This window comes from Cucurbita moschata, unplaced genomic scaffold, assembly GCF_002738365.1.
Source record: "Cucurbita moschata cultivar Rifu unplaced genomic scaffold, Cmos_1.0 Cmo_Scf00015, whole genome shotgun sequence".
In the NCBI taxonomy this organism is placed as follows: domain Eukaryota; kingdom Viridiplantae; phylum Streptophyta; class Magnoliopsida; order Cucurbitales; family Cucurbitaceae; genus Cucurbita; species Cucurbita moschata.
Genome location: NW_019268531.1, coordinates 1,286,621 through 1,311,779, shown reverse-complemented (window position 1 = coordinate 1,311,779; position 25,159 = coordinate 1,286,621). Strand labels below are relative to the sequence as shown.

Below are 25,159 nucleotides of genomic sequence, written 5' to 3'. Positions count from 1 at the left end.
TTTTTTTTCTTTTTTTTTTTTTTTTTTTTTTTTTTTTTTTTTTTTTTTTTTTTTTTTTTGTTTTTCTTTCTGAATTGGGTGTTAGGACGAATTTACTTTTAACTTCCACCCACCATGGATTTCGAAGATCAAAAGGAGCATGAGGAGGAGATCGAGATGGCGGCGGCGGCGAGTTACGGCTCCTTGCCTAACTCAGCTGCCCGAGTCAAACTCACGAATTCTACGGACCAAGTGATTTCAAGTGGACAGAGGAAACCCAAGTACAGAGAGTGCTTAAAGAATCACGCGGTTGGCATTGGTGGTCACGCCCTTGATGGGTGCGGCGAATTTCTAGCCGCTGGTGCTGAAGGTACCCTCGACGCTCTCAAATGCGCTGCCTGCAACTGCCACCGCAACTTCCACCGCAAGGAGATCGACAACCTCGACTCTGCTATAGGTGTCGGACACGGAATCGGAGAGCCATTTCTATTGCCCCACCCGGGTCAGTTCTCCCCCTACTACAGAACCCCAGCTGGGTATCTCCACGTGGCGCCACACCACAGGCCACTGGCTCTTCCATCCACCTCAGGCGGTGGGGGCAGCCACAGCAGGGAGGAGGAGGAGGACATGTCGAACCCGAGCGGCGGCGGAGGAGGAGGAGGAGGAGGAGGGAGTAGTAGCCTGGGAAAGAAGAGATTTAGGACGAAGTTCACACAAGAACAGAAGGACAGAATGCTGGGACTGGCGGAGACATTGGGGTGGAGGATCCAAAAACAGGACGAGGCGGTGGTGCAACAGTTCTGTAACGACACCGGAGTGAAGCGGCACGTGCTTAAAGTGTGGATGCATAATAACAAGCACACTCTTGGTAAGAAACCCTAGACACAAATTAAATCCAAAAAAAGAAAAAAAGAAAAAAAAACCATAACTTCATTGCTGAATGAAATGTTAACTTGAAGAGTTCCATGTTGTCTCTATTTTGGGGCATTTTTTAGATTTAGGGTTTTATGATCTTCATCATCATCATTCTCTACCTTTGTCTTTGTGGGTTTTGTGTTTAAATTAATTGGAATTTCATTTCAATTACTCACTACTTGCCTTTCCTCTTCCCAGAAGCAAAGCTATATATGGTGGTTATTATATGGTGTTAATTAGTTGGGAATAATTTTTATGGGTTTGGGGGATAGAACAAACATACATGGGGTTGTTTTCTGTCACTTGCATACAATCTCATTATCAACTTCCTTTAATCTCAACTTCCTCCTATATATGAAACATTATATGTTTGTGCAAATTTGTTGCTTCAAGCACAGCAGCAATTTAGGAAAGAGGTTTGTTTTTTAGGCACCAAAACCTGGGTTGAGTTTGGTGTTTTTATGAAAAGATAGGAGCATGTTGAAAATGAGCCACCAAAACCTGCATGCAACAAGAAAGCATTAAAGCAATGTGGGGGAGGAGGAGAAGAGTATTTATGTGTGGTCAAACTCAAACATATATAAATAGAGTGTAGTTTTGTTTGTTAATCATAATCATTGGAGGAGGAGCTTAAAGCAGTGACGGTTTTTTCAGGCTTCTTTTTTTGTTAAGCTCTGTGTAATAAAATTAAGGGCAGCACTCAAATGTGTTAAGAGGGTTGAGGGGATGGGTGGATGGATGGATGGATGGGATTAAGATTATTTAGGGACGTTGGATGATGCTTCTTCTAAGGTGGATTGATTAGGACGTATGAGTGGCCCAAGTTTGGGTGAATCTCTGCGCCCTGCCCCCATTTCATTACATTGCCTGACTTCTTCTGCCAATTATAATTTTCTTTTTCAAATCAAAAGTGGGTGTACCAGGTGGGGCTCCACACACCTCTCTGCCTCATTGCCCATACATTAACACACACAAAGCACACATGTTCCAAATTCCATTACTTTTCTGGACCATGGGCCTACTGCTTCCACTTGGGCCTTTTCTTCTCCATGTCCGCAGTAGGCCCAATCATTCAACAAATGAATCTCTTCCTCCAAATCTCTCGCCAGATCTTCACAATAATAATAATACCCATCGCCAAAACTGAGATATCGGGCAACCCTAAGAACATGCCAAATTTATTTTGATTCATCATTCGAGTTGTTACCCCAAACATGAATCTGTGTTGGGCCATGTGGGGTACGGGCTTTGCTAAAACAAGCCCAGTGATTCATGCATTGTACAACCCCCCTGCTGCCTCTGTTTCAAATTATGAATCACCAAAAATACATATACAAATAGAAGGGGTAGGTGAGAAAATAAATTGGGTATCAATTAATGCGGCGACAAATATATGAATGGAGATTATATATATATACCAAGCTACGGCAGATCCTCGGATGGAATTCATAGCTACTTCTCAGACCCCTTCCACTTTGTCATAACTGATAATTAACATTTATTCCTCATCTACTTAATATCATCTGTTGCCCACCATGTGCAGAACCATAAAATACATTAATTCAAGGAGAAGTAATGTTCCTTGTAGCCTCTCTGGCTGAGGTTTAAGGGCTAAGACAGGGATTAATAACTTGTTTTTACATTAATACCTGACCATGCTCAGCTGTCGTTTAAGGTAGCTTTATTGTTGTTTAATGGGTGTTGCAGAGGCAATGTTTTTGAGTGGGTGCTTGTCAGTGACAACCATGGGGGAGCCAAAGCCTGCTCCACAAGACTTAGTGAGTGAGTGAGTGAGTGAAAATGCACAGGTATCTTAATGAGAGAGTCCTTAAACAATTCATGGGTTGCCTTCAGAAATGGCAATGGTAGCTGAATCCTGAACTCAACCTCTCTCTCTCTCTGTTTCTGTGCAGTTGGAGGAAATTGCATTATTTCCAATGTTTTTCTCAAAACAAAACATTTCCTTGTTTTTTAATCATCATTATATACATACAGATACAGAGTTGGTTTTACAGAGCATTCAGAACACAGGAGGAGTTTGAGTTTGACCAAGTGGGGCCCTCTTTCTCAATCCCCAAAACAAACACATATATAATTCCATTGCTCTGTTCTGCTCTGCTCTGTTCTGCTCTGTTCTGCTCTGCTTCCCCCTTCTCTACCACACTGCCATACAATAACTTCGTTATTTAAAGCCCTAAGGAAATGAAGACAAACCAACAAAAAACACACACACACACACCACAGCATTCATCTCCTTCTCTTCCTCTGCTTCCTTCTTGCACACTAAAATTCTGTTTATAAAAAAGTGAATTTAGGAATTGGAGCAACACTTTTCTGCTTTGTCCTGTTTTCTCTCTCTCTCTCTCTCTCTCTCTTACACTCTACCTCTTATCTATCTCAAAGTTGGGGAAAATTTCAGGGTTTTTTTTCCCTTTTCATTTGCAGTAAAATTAATAATGACCCAGAAGTTAATAGTTCTTCTGTTTTTGGCTCAAACAAGCTGCATCCAACACCCCAACAGGGCTTTGAGGAACTGAACCAGCAACATTATCAGCAACCAATGTATTTACATTACTAATCAACGATACATCTCTGATCAGATCGATGCACTTCATCACCCTCTCCTGCAAAACAAAGCCAACCCATAAAGCAAATGGTTAAAACAAAGCAACCCACAGGCAAAAATGTTTTTTTTTTTTTTTGAAGTTCAAAAAGAGTCAAAGTTGTATTACTTTCTCCATATATGGAAAAGAAAGGATTGCTTTATTGACGTCGGATGCTTGCCATTCTCCTGAAGTGGAAATTGCCACAGCTAAAGCAATTTCAGAAGGCCTGAATTCCAAGAAGTCAATGCCTGCATGCATTTAATTTCCCAACCACAAATCTGTATCAAACACATTAATTTCTGGGGAATGCAACAGAATTTGTCTGTCAGTAAATACAAAGAAAAAGCTCAAAAACACCTTTAATTGTGCTCAGAATGAGTTGTGAAGATTTTGACAAGGATACCCTCGATACGTGCTCTCCAACACTCATCTTACTCAGGAAATAATCAATGAAAGAAAATGGAGTTATGGCATGCATCTTCCATTTCAACCTGCTTAGAACCAGAAGCTCCATTCTTTGTATGGTTTTTGCTTCGAACACAAACTTAGGCTCCTCCACCTGTTCTTCAAAACTGAAATCTATTAATAAAACAGAACAATTGTACTCAGAAAAAAAAAAAAAAGATTGAAACTCATTTGACCTGTAAATCTATGGACAGTGGTACTTCTGTCTCCTCCATCTTTGCTGCTAGAGACACACAAGCAACTGACAGCAGCTGCACAGTCCAGCTTTTATCCATCTAAATAAACACATAAAAGAAAATTTCCACAACTTGAGAAGAAAAAGGAAAGGAGAAGAATAAATGTTGTTTGATTTTTGGAACTTACAGGCAAGTGATACACTGAGAGGAAACGGTCCAAGTAGTTTAAAGATAGACAAAGAGTGAGAGGTCCAAAGCTGTAATGGGCATGAGCCTGTTCATCACACCACATTGAATCAAACAATTAAACTAACTACACTTGAATTTTATAGTCAAGTTTTAGAAATGGACTGTTGAAATTGGCAAAAGAAAACCAAAAACAGATAGAAAAATCAAGACCCCTCCTCTTATAAAAGAATCAAACAGAGAAGTAAAAAAAAAAAAAAAAGACCAACCTTCCAAATCCAATCAAGAGCTTCTCTCCTAAACTTCAAATCCAAATCCCCACTGCGCAGTCTCTTAAGATAATCATGGCTGGGCAAATGCTCAAGCTCTTTTTCCACCATTCCTCTCACCCTCTCTTCACTCTGTAAAGCAAAACCCAGCAAAGTATGGGGCAGAAAAATTGAGCATTGCTCAACCTTATTATTTATGGCATTACAATCAAATTGATCATCAAAACAAGTATTGGCATTGTTCTGTGTACAGTAAAAAGTATCCGCCATTGAAGGATACTTCAAAATCTCAAAAAGAAAAATATCAAACAAATAAAAACAGCATTTGATGTGTCTTAAGAAATGGGTATTACGAACACAACCCAACACTTGATGCCATTAAACACGAGAAGGAACAAACTGAGAGAGAGAGACAGAGAGACAGAGATTTGTAAATAATGGGTTTTGAAGAGAGAGTGTTGGGAGGAAGAGAAGAGGAGGTTTGCTTATGTAGAAGATGAGAGACTAGGAAGTTAGGGTAAAGAGCCAAAAAAAAAAAACATTTTCCATTTCTTCTCCTTTTCCTTTTCAAATTTAAATCTTTTATTTTCAATATTCAAAATTTATTTTAAACTTTGACTATAATCTTTTTATTTTAAAAATTAAAAATTGACTCAATATATATAGATATATATATATATATATATATATATATATATATATATATATATATATATATATATATATATAATGCACATAGAAATCAAATCTATAGTTGAACCAAGATTATCCTTTTTCAACCATCCATATATAGAAAGTTTCAAAGGAAATAATACTAATCATTCCATTATTCACATTTTATTCCTCTAATTTAGAAATAGATATAGTTTAAATTTGATCTCTTTTTTTTTTTTTTTGTATGATTAAGTTTAAATAGATATATTCAATTATTTATTCACAACAAACTACCAAATGAAATAACTTTATATTTAATTACCCATAAACTAGTACATTATAAATAAATGAAAAAGAAAAATGAGGGGTTGGTAGATACGGAAAATAAGGTGAAACGAGAGGGGTAGATACGTCAGACTGAAAAGAGGGATAAAAAAAAAACAAGAGAAAAGGAGCAGTAAGAGTTAGGGGTTGTGATTTTGTTTGGTAGCGCGGGTCGCATGCCTTCCCTCTCTCAATAAGATGACGAAACTCTAACCGTTTCCTTCAGAATTCTCATCATTACCTTCTCTGTCCCTATTCTTACATTATTATTTTTCCCAAAATGCCCACTCCCCCTTTTTTTCTCCTTCCAAAAACCATTTTCTTTTTTCATCCCCTTTTCCTACCCTTCCATAACTGGCGGTCAAATTTTAAATAATTAAATTATTTCCTAATTTTTATTTTTTTCACAACAATGAAATATATATATATATACTAATTTCTTCCACTAAAGTTGTTCAAAGTGCATAATCTCCATTTGGCTTACCACAATCAATCTTGTCTATTTGTTTTAAAATATTTTTAGAAGCGTACTTTAAAATGAAAATGAAAATGAAAACTCAAAACAACAAACATATTATTAAGAGAGGGAGTCAGTGAAAGAGAGAGGATAAGAAGCAAAAGAAAGTGATGCGGATGAAAAGGGGAGAACGTCGATAAATGTGAACAATGAGCATCAAAATTGGAATAACAAACCCCAGCTTAGGATTCCTAATCCTAATATATATACGTTTTAAAGACACCCTTTTTGTCATTCTTCTTTTTATAAACAAATAAATAAGCAAACCCTTTGGCTCTCCTCATCTCTCTTTTTGTCTAAGCATATAAGATGATAAGATTCAGCTTTACCACAGGCATCATGGGGATGGGATCGACCTCTTTTATTGGGTTTGGGCTTCGGGTTCCCAGGCGGACCGACACGGCAACATTAAACTATAACAGTTCTCACATCACGTGTTCTACAAAAAAGAACCTAAAACACAACAGAATGAAGTGTTAAGGTATAATATGTGTGTGGTCCAATCTTACCAAAACCATATTCTTTAAGAGTTAAGAAACAACACAGTCTTCTAGTCGTTTACTTTCTTGAGATTCGAGCTCTCTCCCTCTTTCAACCTCCCTCCTCTGCTTCTTCCTCTTCTTCACTTCAAATGATACCCTCTCTCTCTCTCTCTCTCTCTCTCTCTCTCATCGAGACTGGATGCTTTTTGTGTCCCCATTGTTATTGTTTGATTATGTAGTCATGTGCTGAAAGGTGCGCAAAAATGGTCCTCAATTTTTTTGTTCGCATAAATGGACTAATGCCTTTCACATTTTCTACTGTCCTTTTGTTATCCGGTCACATTTTTTCGTCCGCACCCTATCCAATATGGTTGATATGGTTGAGAGGTAGTTCCACGTTGATTAATTATAAAACAAACCCATCAAAACTTTTATGATGTTATAGGAACTTGAAACTAAGGTTTGAAGGGAGTCTTCACTTCAACGGATCTTTGTTGTAACAAGTATGGGTCTGGAGTCAACGAGTCAACGAGTCAACGAGTCAACGAGTGAAGCTGAATAGTTGGGCTTTTGTCGAGAATGTTGGAGTCATGATCCGCTTATTTAGTTGGGCTTCTTCTCGCGTGAGATGGCCCAATTCTTTCAGGAGCCCATTCATGTCTCTTCTTCAATTATTATTCATGTCTAATTAATATAAACTATAAATTCAAATTATTTTAATTACCGCTAATTTTAGATATTATTTTCATGACAATAATAATAATACCTCATCAAAATAAGATATATATTGGTGCATTTTGTAACGTATAAAAATTGACTTATGTCATCATGAATAAAGCATGACTTAGATTTATACGTATTTGTAAGTGTAAGAAATAATTGACGTGCATTGTACATGTCAAATTAATAATTATGCAAGATAGAGTGAGGCATGTGATCCAAGTCCAACATCACGTGACCATTGTTCAAGCCACCACGTAAAGCCAATCCCATGACATGGCTTCAATTTTAATTTAATTCTTTTCCTAAACTTTATTCTTTATTCTTTTATGTTATTATATTTATGTAAGATTTAAATTCATTGTAACCTGCAAAGTTTAATTAAAGGTAAATGTATATAAATTAAATTAACTAATACTATTTTCTAAATATATCTTATTTACCCAAAAATAAAATAGATAGAATACTAAGAATAAATAATCATCACATAACTTCTGTAAATATTATTTTTATCAATAAAACTAAATAAATAATCACACTTTTTTAAATATAAATTTAAGTTTCAGATTTAATTGAAAATTTAGTCGGAATTGAGTGACCCAGTCATGCATGGCGTTGCTGGCAAAAACAATGAAATCTCTGACCGTTACAAAAGAGCGCGCCGCCACGTCAGAGGCGCGGAAATTCCACCGCCTCCGTTGCCGCTTATTCCTGAAAATCGTTCGACTTCGAACCTTTTCCTTTTTCCTTCCTTTTTTTTTTTTTTAATATCCAATTTTCAATTTTTAGTTTTTATTTTTTCGTTTTTCTTAATTATGATTTTACACAGTCAGAGCCATACTTTCAGTCGCCAGGAAAGAAGAAAAAGAAAATGTAAAATATTGGAATGAGGAAAATTTTGAGTCTACTCTCCTCCCTTTGTCACATTGATCACTGTTTTTTGTGCTTCTAATTGCTGGGTAATATTTCTCTTCGCGTTTCCATCTTGGGTCAATACACATTTTATCTCTATTTCTGTTTGCGATATCAATTGGGATTGATATCCACTTTCTTTATGGAATGTTGTTTAATGTAGATCATCGTAATCTTAGTTTTTCATTGCGAAGAAATATTCGGTATTATTTAACTTTCTCTACTCTTTAAACCCTGATTGTTAATTCATTCGGTGCTGTTTAAGTGTGGAGATTTATCACCAACACTTCCTATTTTGAAGTTGGAGATGAGGGATTTTGCTTGTTTTGTTTCCGGCGATCGGGGTTTTGCATTACCGCCTCTGGCGAAATTCGGTACTGGGAATTTGCCGCCGATTGCGATTAATGGGTCGCAAGCTGAAACAGTGAAGGGCTACGGCGAGGACTGTGATTCTGGATCCGATATGGACCTATCGTCTGACTCGGGTAGTGATAATCAAAGCCTACATTACTCGGTCGCCATATCTCCTCAAGATGACAAAGTACACATTCATTCGGCTGCCACTAATGGCGTTCCATTGCCCAGTCAATTAAACAATCGTTGTTCTGAAATGGGTCATAAGGGACTTGGTTTTGTTCCGGAGGCAATTCGGCTAAACCGTGAATATAGTCATGGAGGAGTCAAAACGTCGGATTCGGCCGCGACTTCCAGTACTGAAGTTTCGTTTGGTAAATCGAGCACCATTACTTATGGTGATACTGATGCTCACTCTGCAGCTTCCGATCAGGTTTGTTATTTTCTGGTTCAGTTCGTAATTGAATAACATTTTAAGATGATTCGTGCGTAAATCTGAAGCAGCCCAGTATCTTATAGCAAATCAAGATTGTTAGTGTTTAAAGTTTCGATCGACTTTTTGATACACTGCCCAGATGCAATTTTATTACTTAAAAGGGATGGGGACCAATTAGTTCAAATGGGTCTTTTCTCTGTGCCTGAAGATTTGTATTAGCAAAAATTCACTTTCTGTTAGCTGTGACAGACGAAGACTGACGGAGGAATAGGGAATAAAATGCATGTGAATTTTGATATTCCGACTGCTCCTCCATCAAACGTTCGTAATCAAGAAATCAGGGGGATGGAGAATCAAGCTTCAACTAGAGCATATAGGCCTTATCTTGAACAAATAGCACCAGAAAGCTCTTTAGGCCAAAATGCACAAGCTACAAATATTGGAATGTCCAATGCATCAGCTAGGTTTGTGCATATACCTCTCATTTGATTCTCTCTCTCTTTCAAATTTTTGCACTGGAAGTTACTGAGAAAGAGTGTGATATTAACTACGTCTTTGATTCAGGAATGCTGCTGTTCTCGGAGTTGCATCACCTTCTTTGTCTGTTCCTGCCTGCCTCCCGAATTACAGAGCAATGTACTAAAGAAACTTTGAGCATTGCACAAATTAAATTAAACTGAAATAATTTGCTATTTGTTGAAAGCAATAGATAAGGACTTAAATCTTTACGTAATTGCTTCTTTTATCAATAACTTGTTCTTGCTTATGATGGTGGACTCGTTTATGCAGAGGGCAAGGTTCATGGGGTGCTGTCATTTCTTATGAAGCATGTGTTAGGCTATGCCTTCACTCATGGGCTCAAGGTCATTGTACAGAAGCTCCCTATTTCTTGAATGATGAGTGCAAACTTTTGCGTGATGCATTTGAGTAAGTGACTGTCACAGAGACTTAGCTAGAGTTTGGTTTGAAATTTTGTTACTTCATGAATATTAGATTTTGTTAACAGTCAGGTGGTGGATGATCTAGTTCAATTCTAAGTTCAAATTATAACGTTTCTTCAAATCAAGTGATCGTTTGATATATTCTATTCATTTGGCTATTATAGTTATTTGGTTTCTTGTTCTTACGTTGTCAACTGGAACAGTTTACGGCAAGCTCTACTGCAACCAGAAGAGGATCTCTTGGCAAAACTTCCCTCAGGGTTGGTCAGTGAGAAAACTGTTCCAAAATCCATAAGAAGTCTTGGGAAAATTAAAGTTCAGGGTATATTACTTGAACTTTTTAAACAAATTTTGAAGATATTTTCTGTATGTTTCAAACTTCGGTTTATTTGACAGTGCGTAGAGTGAAAATGGGACTGGAGCCACCAACCAGTTGTGGTCTTTCGTGTATAACGCAATCCACCATCAAATTGGAAAGTCTTAATGCACGTTTATCCACTGTGAAGCGAACACTTCGCTCCGAGTGGAAAGCCAAACGAAAGGTTCGAGTTGCTCATCATCTTCCTGCAAACTCAACTGGTTCTATCTCTCATCAGAGCTTGGCTTATGTGAAAGCTGGCTCTCAATACGCTAAACAGGTCTTGGCAATCATTAAAACAGGCGCAGTTTCTTTGTGTCACATATCTCCAACTTATGAAGTAGTGCAAGGTGACTAAACTAGACATTTTGTTAATGCTGGATAAATGAGATTTACATGTTGAAACTTTGAAACGCAACAAGTTTGTACAAATGAATCAAACTTTGGAATGCTTTATAATTGAGTTCTTCCTGACATCAGAAACATATTCTTGCTTGTTGAGACTAAAAAGCTCATCTGATGATGAAGTTGTTAAAATGCAACCAGCATCTGGTGAAACATATCTATTGTAAGCGATTCTCTTCTTCTTGCTTCATGTTTCTTCTTTTTATTATATTTCAGACTAGAGCTGTTAACTTTTGTGCTAAATGGAACAAACAGCTTTCCTAATAGTCCTGGAGATGATTTAACAATCGAAGTTCAGAATTCCAAAGGACAGCATCATGGCCATGCGACAGTTCAAGTTGCTGTCATTGCTGATAATTCAGTATAGTTTTTGTCCATGCTCCGCTAAAGTTTAATTTTATGCCTTCTCTTTGAGTATAATTAAAATTGGGTATCCGGCTGCAGGATGAAAAGACACAGTGGTGGCCTGTGTATCGAGAGCCAGAGCACGAACTTGTTGGAAGAGTACAACTACATACAAGCTATTCTACAAGCCCAGATGAAAACCATAGTCTTAAGGTTTGAAAAAAGAAATGAATGAAACCCAAGATATATAGATCATTTTATTCTATTAGAAAGATAATCAACCATTTTTAGAAATTATGCAATAACTATATTAATTAAAATTATGATTTGATGAGATTAGCAACTCAACTCAATTTCAAAATGCAGTGTGGCCTCGTTGCTGAGACTGTGGCATATGATATCTTGTTAGAAGTTGCAATGAAAAGCAGCCATTTTCAGCAAAGAAATTTGTTGTTAGAAGGACCATGGAAGTGGTTACTTTACAAATTTGCAACTTACTATGGAATATCAGATTCGTATACCAAGCTAAGGTAAACGAGACATGTATTAGTAAAAATATCATTTCATCAAACTGATATTTTTCTCATGTTCGAATCGATAATTTTAAAATTACAATATTTCGTGGATTTCTGCAGGTACCTTTCCTATGTCATGGATGTCGCTACACCAACTGAAGATTGTCTGTCTTTAGTGGAGGAGTTGTTGCAACCAGTTATAATGAAGCAAAACGGGAGGGGCTCCTTGAGTCGTCAGGAGGTAAGGTTATTGTTTAGAAGTTGTATATTTCTTTGGCCATAGAGTGACGCCAGATGGCTTATGACTACCAGAATCGCATGCTATTGGAGATAAAAGAACAGATTGAGAAGATTCTTGCGCTCGTCTTTGAGAATTATAAGTCACTCGATGAATCTTCACCTTCAGGGATCGCGGCTGTCTTTGGTAGTGCAAATGGTTTCGTGGCTTCTGCTCTAACCCGCTCTGTCAAGCTATATGCTCTCCTGCATGATGTTTTGAGTTCTGAGGCGCAACTAAAATTATGCAGATATCTACAAGTAATCGAAGCCAATTGTAGTTACATTCACCATCCTTTTTCCCTTATCTTAAAAGAGTTGTAAACGTTAAGTTGACTGGTACAGGCTGCTACAAGGAAAAGATCAAAACTGTTGTTAGCAGAAGTTGATGAAATTATATCAAGCAGTAAAGAAGGTACATTGATGGATGGTGTTATTCTTTCTACTGCTTACCAGAAGATGAAAACCGTGGTACGGAATATTAGAAACGAAGTGATGACTGATATTGAAATCCACCATCAAAATGTGCTCCCCAGGTGATTAAAGCACCATATGTTATATTTTGAGTCTTTTCTTCTTTTATGGTTTCATCTCAAAGAAATCTTTGCTGACTGAAATTTCTGGTGATTCCAGCTATGAGTATAACCTACATTTGTCATTCTGCAGTTTCATAGACTTGCCAAACCTTTCGTCATCCATATACAGTGTGGAGCTGTGCAATAGATTGCGAGATTTTCTCATGGCCTGTTCTCCTCCAGGTCCATCGCCTCCTGTGACGGAACTTGTCATTGCTACAGCTGATTTCCAGCAGGATCTTGTTCAGTGGAACATCAGGTACTACCATCTCTGTTCGAATCCCTGATGATAAGAATTACAATGCCAATTGCACTTTTTTTAATGCTGGAGCCTTGAGATTATTTCAGTCCTGTCCGAGGTGGAGTTGATGCCAAAGAGCTATTCCACTCATATGTTACACTATGGATTCAAAGTAAGCGTCTTGCCTTGCTCGAATTGTGCAAACAGGACAAGGTATGAACGTGTAATAGCATGATGAGATTTTTATTGTTTTCATGAAAGTGATGACATTCTGAAAGCGTTTACCTTCAGGTACAACCATATGGAGCCAGACCAGAACACTCAACATTGCCGTTTGTTGATGATATGTATGATAGGCTAAGGGAGACACTAAATGAATATGATGTCATCGTTTGTCGCTGGCCGGAGTATTCAAACAGTCTAGAACAGGTAGGTGTCCAAATGGTACTTTATATTCCTCTGCCTTACCAAGAACTCGTCCAGAATTTGAAGTGGTATTCGTCCTCCCTCTTCTATAGGCAACTGCAGATATTGAGAAGACAATTTTTGAATCGTTGGAAAGGCAATACTCCGATGTGTTATCCCCATTAAAGGACAATTCAGTGCCCATAATGCTTTCCAAATATTTCCAGAAGTTTGCCAGACAAGCGGTGGATACATTTTTCATACCAGATGAGGTAGTGTACTTATAATTCTTTGTGTGGATGAGTTTTGTAAGAAGGTCACCCAAGAAAGACGATTTTTTTTAATCAAGGGACCGTCTTTTTCAGTTGGGAATTCTTTTGAATACGATGAAGAGGATGCGGGATGAGCTTATGCCACAGATAGAGCGCAAACTGAATTCAATGGCATCTGCTTGCATGACTGATGAAGGTCCTGCTAGAGGTGAATATCTCAATGAAGTAACTTTGGTCCTTAGAGCCAAATTCAGGAGTTACCTGCACGCAGTTGTGGAGAAACTCGCAGAAAACGTAAGTATCCTTCAAACCCATTTGTAGGAAAATATGATCTAAGGATCAATCAGGATCTTGTTCATATCTCAAACAAATGACCTTAGATTCACCTCTCACACCAGCAATAACTCCATATTTCTGGCAGACGAGTCATAAAACAATCAGCTTTTGATTGAGCAGTAAAACAATGCTGGTTTTCATACATAACGCGGTGTTTGTACATGCAGACAAGGGTCCAAAGTGCAACAAAATTGCGGAAGATAATACAAGACACGAAGGAAACGATGACGGAGTCAGACATACGAAGCAGAATGCAGCCTCTGAAGGATTTACTGATGAACACAATTCATCATCTCCACCCCGTCCTTAACAACGGCGTCTTCGTAGCAATCTGCCGATGTTTGTGGGATCGAATGGGACAAGATGTACTACATCTCTTAGAAAACAGAAAGGAGAACATGTCCTCGTATAAAGGCTTACGCATTGCGGTTTCTGTAAGTCCAAAACTCACCATCGAACTCCAAATTTCAAAATCCCTATGTTGTTGCTGAATCGAATGAAAAGAACATGAAGATCGGCTCTATTACCTATTACCTTTTTGTTTGGTTGAATCTGGCAGGTTTTGGATGACGTGTTTGCGTCGGAAATGCAGCGGTTGCTCGGGAATGCCCTGCAACGGAGAGACTTGAAGCCACCAACATCGATCATGGAAGTGCGCTCAATTCTCTGTGAGGATGCTGTCAATTTCTGATCAACCCAATCTTTCAAACTTATAAGCCTTCCAATTTTGAGCTCCTGTGTTTTTCTTTTCATATAAATAATTAAATTAACTGCCAAATTTAAAATTAAAATTAAAATTAATTTACACCTAGGATACCGTATGTTTATAATTGATATATACCCCCAATATATTTTAATAGACAAGTAACAATTTTTTTTCCCACAATAAACTTATGGGTTTCAAAGTTTATGGATAGTGGTTTTTTTATATAAATTTTAATTATCAATTTTATTATATATCTCCTTCCTCAAATTATTTATTTTTTGCTAATATAATTAATTATAATTATGGCAGAGAAGAGACAGTACGTGAAGAAATGAGCAATCTCCATTCATATCAGCTTCTTAATTTAAACCACGAACGGAAAATACAATATTCCCATAATATTATATAAACTTCATTTTTGGAATATATTCTAAAACAATTTTTTAATTTTAACTAAAAATCTTTAAGCACCTTTCGAACTTGTTCCAGCGTCACAAACAGCACCACCGTAAACGGTCCCTGTCGTGAAATCGTCGGTATGAACCCTTTGTACAGCGCCATCGGCCCCTCTGCCCGTACCGTCTTCATTGCGCAATCCAACGCTCCCGAGTACGGAGCCGCCGCCCCTGCCTCCACCTTCATGTTCATCACCCTGGTCTTTATCACGTCCACTGGATTCGACGCTACTGCCGCCACGAACCCGGCGGCGAAACTCGCCGTCACGTGTGTTCCCAGGCCGTCCTTCATCAATCCCTTCTGCAGAATCGTCTCTTTTATCTGATCGTATGATGCGAGCTGCGAAGCCGTGACGAGCATCGCACGGTTCACCGTCAGCGACGAACCACGCCACAGACTTGTCACGCCTTCGCCACGTACCATCTGGGTTATGGCGTCGACCACGCTTTTGTAGTTCCGTCGCTGCGCCGGCGGTAGCCGCCCGTCGGCTTGCATTCGTACCATCGCCACATCGGCCGGGTTGCCGACTGCAGCACCGATCGCACCAGCGATCAAACCCGCCGATATCTTTCGCACCAGCGGCAGTTTTCCGGTATCCTGATCGGTCCACTTCTGCTTGAGCATATCGTAAAGACCCATACGGGTAGTTGAGTAGAGAGTCTGCCGGAGAACAGTAGCTGAAACGCCGGAGAAGAGAGCGGCGACTCCTTCCTGCTGCACAATACGAACCCCGACAGCAACTGGGCCAACACGCGCCGCTGGAGGCGGTGGCGAAGGAATATTCATAGACCTCGGAGCAGTCACAGAAGTGGTCTGAAAAGCGAGAGCCGGACGGAGATTCTGAACCGCCCCCGTGGGAGCAGGAGCCTCGCCCTGAAGTTGCATTCGGACCTTGATCAGATCAAGCGGGTGGGTGGAACAGCCAGCAACAATGGAAGCAATTCCCCCTTCGACAAATCCCTTGACACCCATTATCCAGGAATCAAATTTTCTCGGGAAACAAACAAGAAAATAAAAACGTGACAGAAGGCTGAAAGAAGGGCGAGAAAATAGAATTGGAAGCAGAGAGAATTACGGAGGTCTGATCTCGGAAAATAGGGGAAAGGGAATTAAAAGGAGCAATTGGAACTGGAGTTCATGTCACTGGAAACCAAGAGATGGGAATGAAGACTGAAGGCAATGGAGGAATAGTGAGGAACGAGGGGTCTGTGAGACATATGCTAACAGGGGACTCTGTAATACGCAAAGAACGAATGGTGAATTGGGGAAGACAGAACGTGGGGGAGGAGAATTTATAGCATAACCAACCCCCAACGTCCCTTTAAGGGACCTCTTTTTTCCCAACCCTCCAGTTTTCAGTATTTACAATTCCCTCCCCCATTTTACGCGGTTCTCCTTCTCCTTCTCCTTCTTCTCCATTTCCCGTCTCTAACTCAATATTCAATATAATCATTAAAGTTTTTTTTTTTTTTTTCCATCGTTCAATCCTATTTAAGCACACAATTTACTTTCCTTTTATCAATAAATATGAACTTATTTTAATTATTTCATACCAATTATAATATCGTAACTTTGGTAAATTACATTTTTGGGGGCATTGTCACTTTCCAATTTGCGAGGGTTGGTCCAACTTCCCTCTTTGACCTTTACTCCCAAAAAGAATGTCCTATTATTAGCAACCTATATGTGAACACCTGACTTTATTATGGGAATTTTCTTTTGTTTACACTAAAATTCATAATTAAAAACTTGATTTAATGATTTTTAATTGTTTATTTTTTAAACTAAAAGAACTTGTAAGAAGTAAGTAACTACGCATTATTCACTGCATACTATGTTTTATTATTTGTTTTAATTATTTATCAAACGTTTTATTTTTAATGGCAAAGTTATTGTCAAACGCAATCAAAATAATTAATTTATAAAGTCAAACACTCTCGTTGAAGTTACATTCATTTTTATAATAAATTGACTTTTGAATATACTGCATTCTTTAAAAACCTAAATAAATCAATTGTCCAGTATAATTGGAAAAAAAAAAAATTGCTTAAAATAACCATGTGCATGTGCAGCGGATAAATATTAAAGAAAAAAGAAGAAAAATAGAAAAATTCCCAACAACATAATTGATAACTTAAAAAAAAGTTGGTTCAAAATTTTATTCCTTTCTTATTTATTTATTTTTCTTCTAAATTATATATTTAATAAGTAAAAATTGATGAAAGAAATTAAGAGATAATTATCCTTGAGTTTCTCACCTTTAGAATGCAAAGGCATTAAAAAAAAAGTCGCACAGCCTTGGATTAATTTCAACGGGTATCATTATGATTAAATATTATTAAAATTGCCACGAGGCCTTGTTCTTTAAAGGCCTTAAAAAAATATATATTTTTGATCCAAGGTTGGTCTGACCGTTGGGCACAGCGAAATGCCATAATTGACCCGGAAATTGGGGCTCGGGATAGCCTGGTCAAAATTTGGCCCTTTCTATTAGTCAATTGTTTGTAGTCGACGTGTCGTAAAGTGACTTGTGGGTCGACGATTTTCCGCGACGCTGACTTAGTCGCCTCCTTGGCTGTGCCCTGCCCTACCTAGACTACGACAGTTTAATTCTGGGGGAAGGTTCTGATTACGTGGCTCGCGATTGTGTTTTCAAGAGAAAAAAAGAAAAAAGGAAAATTTTCGTCGCCTGAGAGATTCGAACTCTCGCGGGGAAACCCCATGTACTTAGCAGGCACACGCCTTAACCACTCGGCCAAAGCGACTTTTTGTTCGAAATCTAATTATAATTAATTTTTAATTATTTTATGTGAAATATCATGGTCAGATGTTTTATTTCTCGAAAACATTATGAATATATAGGAAGAGATGTATCCACAAATTCAAATGATTGTCACATCACAAGGGATGTGCCTACTCGGTGATATAGGTGGAGAAATCGGGCGATGTTAAGAACATATGACGTTATCTCTTTTCCACTAGTGCACTATTAATTAATTTTATATTTTTTACTTACTATTTCAAAGATTATTTAAATATTCATTAATTGGATAAAATAAATTTAGTTTAACATTTTAATAAACTATTTAATAGTATTTATTCGGATAAGAAATAATAGTTTCATTGGCCTAACATTTTGTAGCCTCCTTATTCCTAACTTCTAAGGCGATTCTAAATAAGTTATTTATGATCCATTAATTATGTAAACACGTGTGTCGTGTGCCATGTTCATTTAACCTAAGTTCTTTTTGTATTGCAAAAAAAGTGTTTTTATTTTTTCCATTCAAACGACGTCGTTAATACTCAACCTGAGGAAAGGAATATTTAAAGGAGAACCGCTGTCGTCTGGAAGACAGGAGCCACATTATATTTGTCCAACTGAGAATCGGAGGCTCCATCAAATGCCCGTAGCAATTGCCTCTGCCGCAGCGCCAAATTTTCGTTACTTCAAGACTCTGAACCTCAACACTCGATTCTCTTCCTCACTGTGCGCAATTGCTCGGGATAAGAAAGATATGGTCACAACAGTCAGTAGTAGTAGCGGAAATGCAGGCGCATACACCACGATCAAAGAGATTGTGAGATTCGAAAAAGAAATCAAGAAGAGCAAGTTCATCGCCATCGCTGGTCCTGTCACCAATGAGCAGACTGCCTTCTCTTTTCTCTCCCAGGTGTTCTATGCTAGATTCTCATGGAGGAGTTTCCGATTTCTATTCCTATTTAGCCTCGCTGCCTTTCTGTTTGTTTCCTGGAATAAATTCTCTTTTGTTCCCTTGGGATTCTATATGCCATTTTCTTTGAAGTTGTAAATTATATCGCACTTTACATTGTACATGATTCAATTGGCAAAGCTATCTATTTTGTAGTGAAATTCGTTATTGCAAATTGTATTATGACATTAGCGTCACTCTTTTAATCTCAAATATTGGAACATTGCCTCAAAATGCGTCCTTAAAAATCTTCTAGAATAGGATCGATATGTTTGTGTGAAATTCACTAATCTGGCAGGCATTTTTTGTGGTGAAACTCAGGTACGGGAACCGCGAGCTACTCACAATTGCTGGGCGTATCAGGTGCTTCTTTATCTCTTGCATGTTGTTGGATATGGTTAGATGTATTAGTTGTTACAGTTCTTGAAGAATATCTATTATGGGGTAGTTCACCATCCGTCACAGTGGTCTAATACTTTGCTCTTCACGTGGTCTGTTGAAGGTGTAATGTAACAGAGTTTATGCTAAATCACGTGATAAAATACTACATGAATAAATCTATCATCTCTTTTATATTTTTACAAAAATAACATTCCTTAAATATGATAAGAAAGATGCTACGGTTAGTTTCTGTTTTACATTTTTACACTGTTTATTTTGATAGACCTGAAAATTTTCTGCTGCGAATGTAATATCAATTAGTTTCTGACATTCCCTCGTATTTTAAAGCTCGCAAGTTTCTGATGGTCATATTATTACTTCAAAGTGCAATGCTCCAGTTTTTCAGAGAGTTTTTTTTTTTCAAGAGGATTCCCATAAAGAGATGTTGAGAGGGGAGTTAATATATTTACTTCCCTGATCTCAATTCCTTTATTTATAACTTCTCTTGACTCTATTCAGGTTGGAGATCAATTTAGGTCTAATGATGATGGCGAGCCATCTGGTACTGCTGGAAAACCAATTCATTCTGCCATTGTCTCTTCGGGTATTGACAGAGTCATGGTGGTCGTGATCAGGTATTCTCTTTGCAAATAATAGGAATTAGGTTGAAACATAGTTTTTGGGATCTATTTCTAAGCAATTTTCATGGGCAAAATACTAGCCAATCGTTGACTTGGAATCCTCTTATTAATGCTTTTGGTTGATATGAATGTGTATGCTTGCCATGTGCTATAGCTAACTTCGTATGATATCTTTTCCCTCTACCAAATTTTAGGTATTTTGGAGGTATCAAACTCGGGACTGGGGGACTAGTCAGGGCTTATGGGGGAGTAGCTTCCGAATGCCTGAAAAGTGCTCAAACATGTGTCGTGAAATCTAAGGTGTTTCTTCTTCCCTCAATAGTTGTCACCCTGTGATGCTAGTATTACTCAGAAGTTTATGGAGCAAATTAACTGTACTAAACTATTTTAAATTGATTTACACAGGAAATGTTATTTTTGATAAATTGGGTTCCATGTCTTTTAGGTTCCAATGGGCGTGGAGGTACCATTCAATCTTCTAGGGGCTTTGTACCACCAGGTAAATTTGCCCATGTGATCAAGAGTTATCTTGTATGCCTCTGTCACGGGTTTGAATTTTCGTCTCTAGTGCTTTTTCCCCTCAGATATTGGACGGTTATTGTTTGAACTATGGTCTCTGATTTTTCATTTGTTTCTGCTTGTTTTTTCTTCCTTCGGTATAGTTCTCATGTCATAGTCAATATTGCATTTACTTTGGACGGAAACATTTTTCTATAATTCTTACAATTACATATATACCATAGAGTGATGATCTTTCGGCTCCAGCAATAACAGAAAGGTTCTACTGTTCTGTCATGCACAGTATCCGTTTCTTCTGCCGCCTTTTTAAATGGATATTATTGTAGAGCTGAAATTTGTGTCGGTGTTTGCAGTTGCAATCTTTTCACGTTGAGGACATTAAGCAGGACTATGACTGTGGTAAAGATGGTATTACCATGGTGACATTCAAGGTTGATTTCGACCATGTTGAGAAGCTGGAGGATGCTATCAAATCTCATTGTAGCCGTGAATTAATCTTTTACAAGCAATAAATTATACAGCTGTTCTTTGTACATGAATGCAGAGAAGGGAGATACACATCAATATAAAGAAGAAATCAAGTATGCATCCAATCAATGGCGGGTGGCTTATGAGGGAATTGAATGATGACTTTGTACAACTATTTACATTGCACAATAATCTAGATATCCTTTGTAAAATACATTTCCCATTGAAATGAATATTTAGTTAGTTTACTGCCTGCTTCATCTCATGTTCCTTCATTAACCTATATGCAATACTACTGCTGTAGAAGCATCATATTTTTCAGAAGCACGCGCAGTCCTTATTTGATTGATGATAACAGCTTTCAAGGAACCTTTGCCAATTTGAAGGACTTGTTTCATTTGACTATGGTTTGATGGGAAGCAATAATTGAAATGGTGTTATGGTTGGAATTGGAGATATCGTTGTTGGAATCCATCTATATTTGGGACTGTTCGCAGTTCTGGGTTTAATGGTCATACAGAATTCCGCTGAGTCGGTGGATGCTAGTCTGACCAGATGTCGGTTGAAAGAAACAAAAATAATATACCTTTAAGGTTTAGTGTAATAGATGTAAGTAGGATTGATGACAGTTCGGTGTTGGCTGCGATGGAGGTGCGTTAGAAGACTTAGCTAGTTACTACCATCATTTTGCAATTATACCAGGCAGATGCAATCACTCCACAGCAGAAGTGGAAATGCCCATTCGTTTGCTCTGCAACTATCACAAGAAACGAAGGACCCCTTCTTCACTGATGCAGTTTTCCCTAGTACATTAATAACGACTACTGTACAAGGCCATGATAGAAGACCAACATAGCTAAGAAAAGAACACGCTTGGACACAATTCTTAAACCCATTCTATGTTTGAATAGAAGGACAAGGACCTGACGGGAACGAGCTAGCTAGGTTTAGAATTCAGATGGGAGTCTTGTGTTGAAGAAGATGAGATTTTGGTGGAAGTCATTGAATAGGATAAGGATAACCTGTAACATCAATTAATTTTTTCATTCGAAGTTTCTTTGCTATGAAATCCAAATTACCATCTCTGGAAACATTGAATTACCGAGGAACTACGAAGATAAGAAGAAAAAGGTCAGCAAGTACGTATACTTTCACCTATCATGTTCAGACGTATTGATTAGAGGGCTGGATGGTTCCAGAAAGGCCATCACAACTAATTACAAACGGGTAATTATGTTACTTGGAGAAAAATAAGAGATTTTTCAAGAAGTGGCCCTATTGAAATTGTAAGCTGTTGAGGCTCGGGAATGCCAAGAACTTCTGTGTTTTCTAGCAATCCATGAAGGCCTCCTCATAACAGCCTCCAAAACCCTCTTAAGCACGCCAGGTCCTTCTTTAGGCCCTTGCATCCACAGAGAAAACTTGTTCCTTCCACCCATAGTCACCATTTCAGCTCTCACCAGCTTCACTTTCACCGTTTTCAGTGCTTTTGCCAATTCTGCCATAATGTTCGGCCTGTCCTCGCAGCTCATTACAGCCTTCACCATCCCTTCACCACCATCACAGTGTTCTAAGCTCAATCTATCTGCCCCACCAGGTATCCCGCAATTCCCGACTTCACGATTAGTTGCTCTCTTTTCTGATACAAGCTTCTTAAACTCCTTCACCATACGGATTGTCTCAGAAAGCACAAAAGCCTTTTTGAGCTTACTCATATCCGTCTGTGTTCATAATCATTGCTTTCCAAGTATCAATACACAGAATGTTTTTACCTGTTGGCTTAAAATCAATTGAAGATAGATTTTTTAAAGGAAGTTTTTTTTTTTACTAACTTTGTATATGCTGGGAAGGATGGCACGGAGGGTGTCATATTGGCCGCTGATTCTGTTTCTTCTGCTCTGCTCTGCCAGGCGGTGCTTCTGGGCTGCATGTAATGTATTCTCCTTCCTTGGAAAGGATGAGATTGGGCTGTAATGCTTGATCATTAGAGGTTGTCCTTGTGGATACATCTGATGCATAGTTCCTGAAGTTGGGTAGCTCTGGATGGACTGCATGACCTGTCCAGACTATGAAATGATACATACAGATTGAAGAAGAAAAATAAAAGGTTCGCAAGTATCAGAAAGCAAAGAAATGTTGTTAACTGGTGTCTGTATAAGTTACCTGATGCAGTAAAACCATGGCACAACAAGGTCCTCCCTTATTGGAAGTGCAAAGAATAGCAATAACTGCTGTGAAGTCCGACTATTGATGTTTTTATTATATAGGAAAATTCTCCATTTTCAAAGAGTGGGATAGAAGGAATTAATTGCTTTATTTCTTTGCGATTAATTAATTGCTTTATTTCTTTGCGATTAAGGCAGATTATGTAATATCCGACCTCATAATTGCCATTTACTAAGCATTTTGATCCTGTAATTATAATGGTAAGATATGGAAACTTGGAGTGCTTTAACCAAATCACATATCAACCATCCGCATGACCAGAATTTAACAATTCATTACAAAAATCCTACTTTATAAATAAAATGACCCCCCACTCATATCTTTATTCCTGCACCCACAGTCCCAACAATTATCCTTATGTTGAAAATCATAACTTCCATGGAGTCGAGGATCTTGAGAAAGCATTATACGGTAGGTGTGTGGCTTGGAAGATGGTTCGGTCACTGCTGCTCCTTGGACAAGAGTTATTTTATTTTATTCTTCGGACTGCAAAATTGCAACCTAAAGGATGGCTGACATGAAGCACCGAAGTAACTTGTTTGTCATGTCGCCGGGTGTGAACTTTTTGGTATCAGTATTGAATATATGGCTAAGATCCAGCCAAATCAGTCCAATGATATATATCCTCTTCTTAAGACTACATATACCAGCTGGGCTAGCAGAAGCTTGCTTAGTTACACAAAATAATTATAATTTCGAAGCCAAATAGACGTGCAGATACTTACAGATGCTCTATTATGTAATGATTCCATGTTAATGCTGCTCAAGGATTCGAAAGAGAGCTGAAGAGCACCGTCACCGGATAGTGCAGGTTTGACATGGAAATACCCGAAGACGAAAAAGGAGAGTCCAATGCTCTGAACTGCAACAGCTGCCACGGTGAATAGCGTTAGCTCACTAAGGGTTAGAGAAGATGTAACTGAAAAAGATGAAACCCCACTTCGTCCCGTTCTCTCTGAAATCCCGAACCGAAGAGACTACGGTTAGCGAGAGAGAGAGAGAGAAAGTTGTAGAAGCCGTCCGAAATTTTAGAACAAGACACAAAATTAAAAAACCAAATAGTCTTAAAACTATTAAGAAAATTAAAATTGTTAATTTACAAGATCTGAAAAGATAAATCAAAATTATGTCTTGTAATCGACATTTTGACAATATTTCTAGAGAAGTGACATTGATTTGAACAACAATTACAGCCAATTCAACATGTGAAGTGTGAGGTAGATGTCTACAAATACAGATATTTTGCTTAGAGCAACAAAGACAACATAAATTACAATATAACAACTCTAAATACCGTGGACAACCTAAGGAGTTTCCTCAAAATAATGAGAACACACAGGCTAGGCAGCAGCATGTCAAAGTATACGGCTGCCGAAAGAATGGGAGGTACAAACTTCGTATTCATGGTCTTACATCTTTCAATACTCCCCCCTTTTCAAGCTCGCCAACAAGATCCTTTAACGATGGGACTTTCATGGCTAGAGTTCTGTAGAGCCGAGAGTACCGTGCTCGGGTTCCATCTGCAGTTCTTGCCAAAGCAAGTAAGCTCAGAGCCTCTGGGAGCTGGGAAAATACTTGTTTGATATCCTCCAAGCTCATGTTTTCTAAAACAGATGGTCTGGGAACAACTCTCACAATTTCACCACCTTTTGGTTCCTGAACATGGGCATCTGCCTTGATGACCAATTCCGAATTGGAGTTTGCGCCACACTTGATGATAAAAGGTGTTGTTGAGCCTGTATTGAACTGCAGAACGTTCCACTGTGCTACGTCAACTTCTGCACCAGAACTCGAGTCCACTGACAGTCTGCGGTTGTGTGATGTTGCGTGATAGATGTCATCTTCTTCTGGAGTTAACTGCAGTAAATAAGATTAGAAAAAATGTTTAGATATAAGTATGATAAGATCCAGACTCCAGCTAATGTACTATATTCAATCCAAGATTTGAAGGAGCCATGTGTCTTCCAACATCTGAGATAAAGTTCACTCTGTAATTGGTATTTTAGAAGTAAAAGAAAAGTGGTAAATTCGAGTTAAAGTTCTATTTCCAAAATGTTACGTGTTCAGAGTAGACATTGAATAAGAAGTACTGTTCCTATGAAATGTTCTGAAGTTGAGATCAAAAGAGCCGATGTTTAAAACAAAAACCAAATTTAAACTCACAAGAAATCCAACATAAAATGCTACAGAAAAAGGGAATTAACAAAATCCTTTGATGCAACGACAAAACCAAGTCATTCATAACCAACGTATAGTTTAAAAGAATTGGACAAGCTAGTTTTTTATTGAATTATTATTGTTTTTTTTATAATTACGACATCATAATGATGAGTGAAAAATCCCCCCAATTGTTTTGTAGGGATTCCCCCCCCCCCCCCCCCCCCCCCC

General features: G+C 38.1%; 7 protein-coding genes and 1 non-coding gene across 17 annotated transcripts in view; 3 read left to right on the top strand and 5 right to left on the bottom strand.

Annotated features, from left to right (window-relative positions):
* Positions 1–17: 17 nt before the first annotated feature.
* Positions 18–1,065, top strand: LOC111453635 (zinc-finger homeodomain protein 1-like). Its single transcript, XM_023094811.1, has one exon. It carries the CDS (start codon positions 115–117, stop codon positions 859–861), a length of 747 nt encoding a protein of 248 aa, XP_022950579.1. The 5' UTR covers positions 18–114; the 3' UTR covers positions 862–1,065.
* Positions 1,066–2,481: 1,416 nt separating this feature from the next.
* On the bottom strand, positions 2,482–5,084 carry LOC111453634 (cyclin-D2-1-like). Its single transcript, XM_023094809.1, has 6 exons — positions 4,597–5,084; positions 4,329–4,415; positions 4,142–4,240; positions 3,858–4,059; positions 3,627–3,748; positions 2,482–3,518 (listed from the first exon to the last, which is right to left on the bottom strand). Exons 1-6 carry the CDS (start codon positions 4,864–4,866, stop codon positions 3,363–3,365), a joined length of 936 nt encoding a protein of 311 aa, XP_022950577.1. The 5' UTR covers positions 4,867–5,084; the 3' UTR covers positions 2,482–3,362.
* A 2,983-nt stretch (positions 5,085–8,067) lies between these two features.
* On the top strand, positions 8,068–14,471 carry LOC111453632. Of its 6 annotated transcripts, none has more exons than XM_023094805.1 (21): positions 8,068–8,252; positions 8,471–8,992; positions 9,245–9,459; positions 9,560–9,631; positions 9,785–9,922; positions 10,140–10,258; positions 10,333–10,644; positions 10,775–10,862; positions 10,955–11,060; positions 11,144–11,257; positions 11,411–11,574; positions 11,680–11,800; positions 11,872–12,096; positions 12,181–12,371; positions 12,502–12,669; positions 12,759–12,864; positions 12,943–13,080; positions 13,170–13,328; positions 13,422–13,622; positions 13,832–14,098; positions 14,224–14,471. In XM_023094805.1, exons 2-21 carry the CDS (start codon positions 8,513–8,515, stop codon positions 14,353–14,355), a joined length of 3,516 nt encoding a protein of 1,171 aa, XP_022950573.1. In that variant the 5' UTR covers positions 8,068–8,252; positions 8,471–8,512; the 3' UTR covers positions 14,356–14,471. The 6 variants fall into 6 exon arrangements, with proteins under 6 accessions (XP_022950573.1, XP_022950574.1, XP_022950572.1 ...); XM_023094806.1 differs by having other exon boundaries at positions 8,068–8,282; positions 8,507–8,992; XM_023094804.1 differs by having other exon boundaries at positions 8,068–8,282.
* A 223-nt stretch (positions 14,472–14,694) lies between these two features.
* Positions 14,695–16,234, bottom strand: LOC111452954 (mitochondrial uncoupling protein 5-like). Its single transcript, XM_023093846.1, has one exon. The coding sequence runs from the start codon at positions 15,796–15,798 to the stop codon at positions 14,824–14,826; it is 975 nt and encodes a 324-aa protein (XP_022949614.1). The 5' UTR covers positions 15,799–16,234; the 3' UTR covers positions 14,695–14,823.
* A 1,275-nt stretch (positions 16,235–17,509) lies between these two features.
* TRNAS-GCU lies at positions 17,510–17,591 on the bottom strand. Its single transcript has one exon. It is a non-coding gene; the product is annotated as a tRNA-Ser (tRNA).
* A 576-nt stretch (positions 17,592–18,167) lies between these two features.
* On the top strand, positions 18,168–20,798 carry LOC111453822 (IMPACT family member in pol 5'region). Its single transcript, XM_023095073.1, has 6 exons — positions 18,168–18,497; positions 18,858–18,899; positions 19,437–19,552; positions 19,753–19,858; positions 20,004–20,057; positions 20,431–20,798. The coding sequence occupies exons 1-6, from the start codon at positions 18,228–18,230 to the stop codon at positions 20,587–20,589; spliced, it is 747 nt and encodes a 248-aa protein (XP_022950841.1). The 5' UTR covers positions 18,168–18,227; the 3' UTR covers positions 20,590–20,798.
* A 765-nt stretch (positions 20,799–21,563) lies between these two features.
* Positions 21,564–23,779, bottom strand: LOC111453823 (transcription factor bHLH131-like). 5 transcript variants are annotated; one of them, XM_023095079.1, is made up of 4 exons: positions 23,497–23,779; positions 22,378–22,611; positions 21,841–22,266; positions 21,564–21,787 (listed from the first exon to the last, which is right to left on the bottom strand). In XM_023095079.1, the coding sequence occupies exons 1-4, from the start codon at positions 23,521–23,523 to the stop codon at positions 21,782–21,784; spliced, it is 693 nt and encodes a 230-aa protein (XP_022950847.1). In that variant the 5' UTR covers positions 23,524–23,779; the 3' UTR covers positions 21,564–21,781. The 5 variants fall into 5 exon arrangements, with proteins under 5 accessions (XP_022950847.1, XP_022950843.1, XP_022950845.1 ...); XM_023095075.1 differs by having other exon boundaries at positions 21,564–22,266; XM_023095077.1 differs by having other exon boundaries at positions 21,564–22,266; positions 22,378–22,602.
* A 65-nt stretch (positions 23,780–23,844) lies between these two features.
* The window catches only part of LOC111453313 (kinesin-like protein KIN-14A), a 16,191-nt gene continuing 14,876 nt past the window's right edge, over positions 23,845–25,159 (bottom strand). The window contains exon 23 of the mRNA XM_023094367.1: positions 23,845–24,628. Within this exon, the coding sequence (XP_022950135.1) occupies positions 24,173–24,628 (456 nt within the window). The 3' untranslated portion in view covers positions 23,845–24,172. The remainder of the gene's footprint in view (positions 24,629–25,159) is intronic.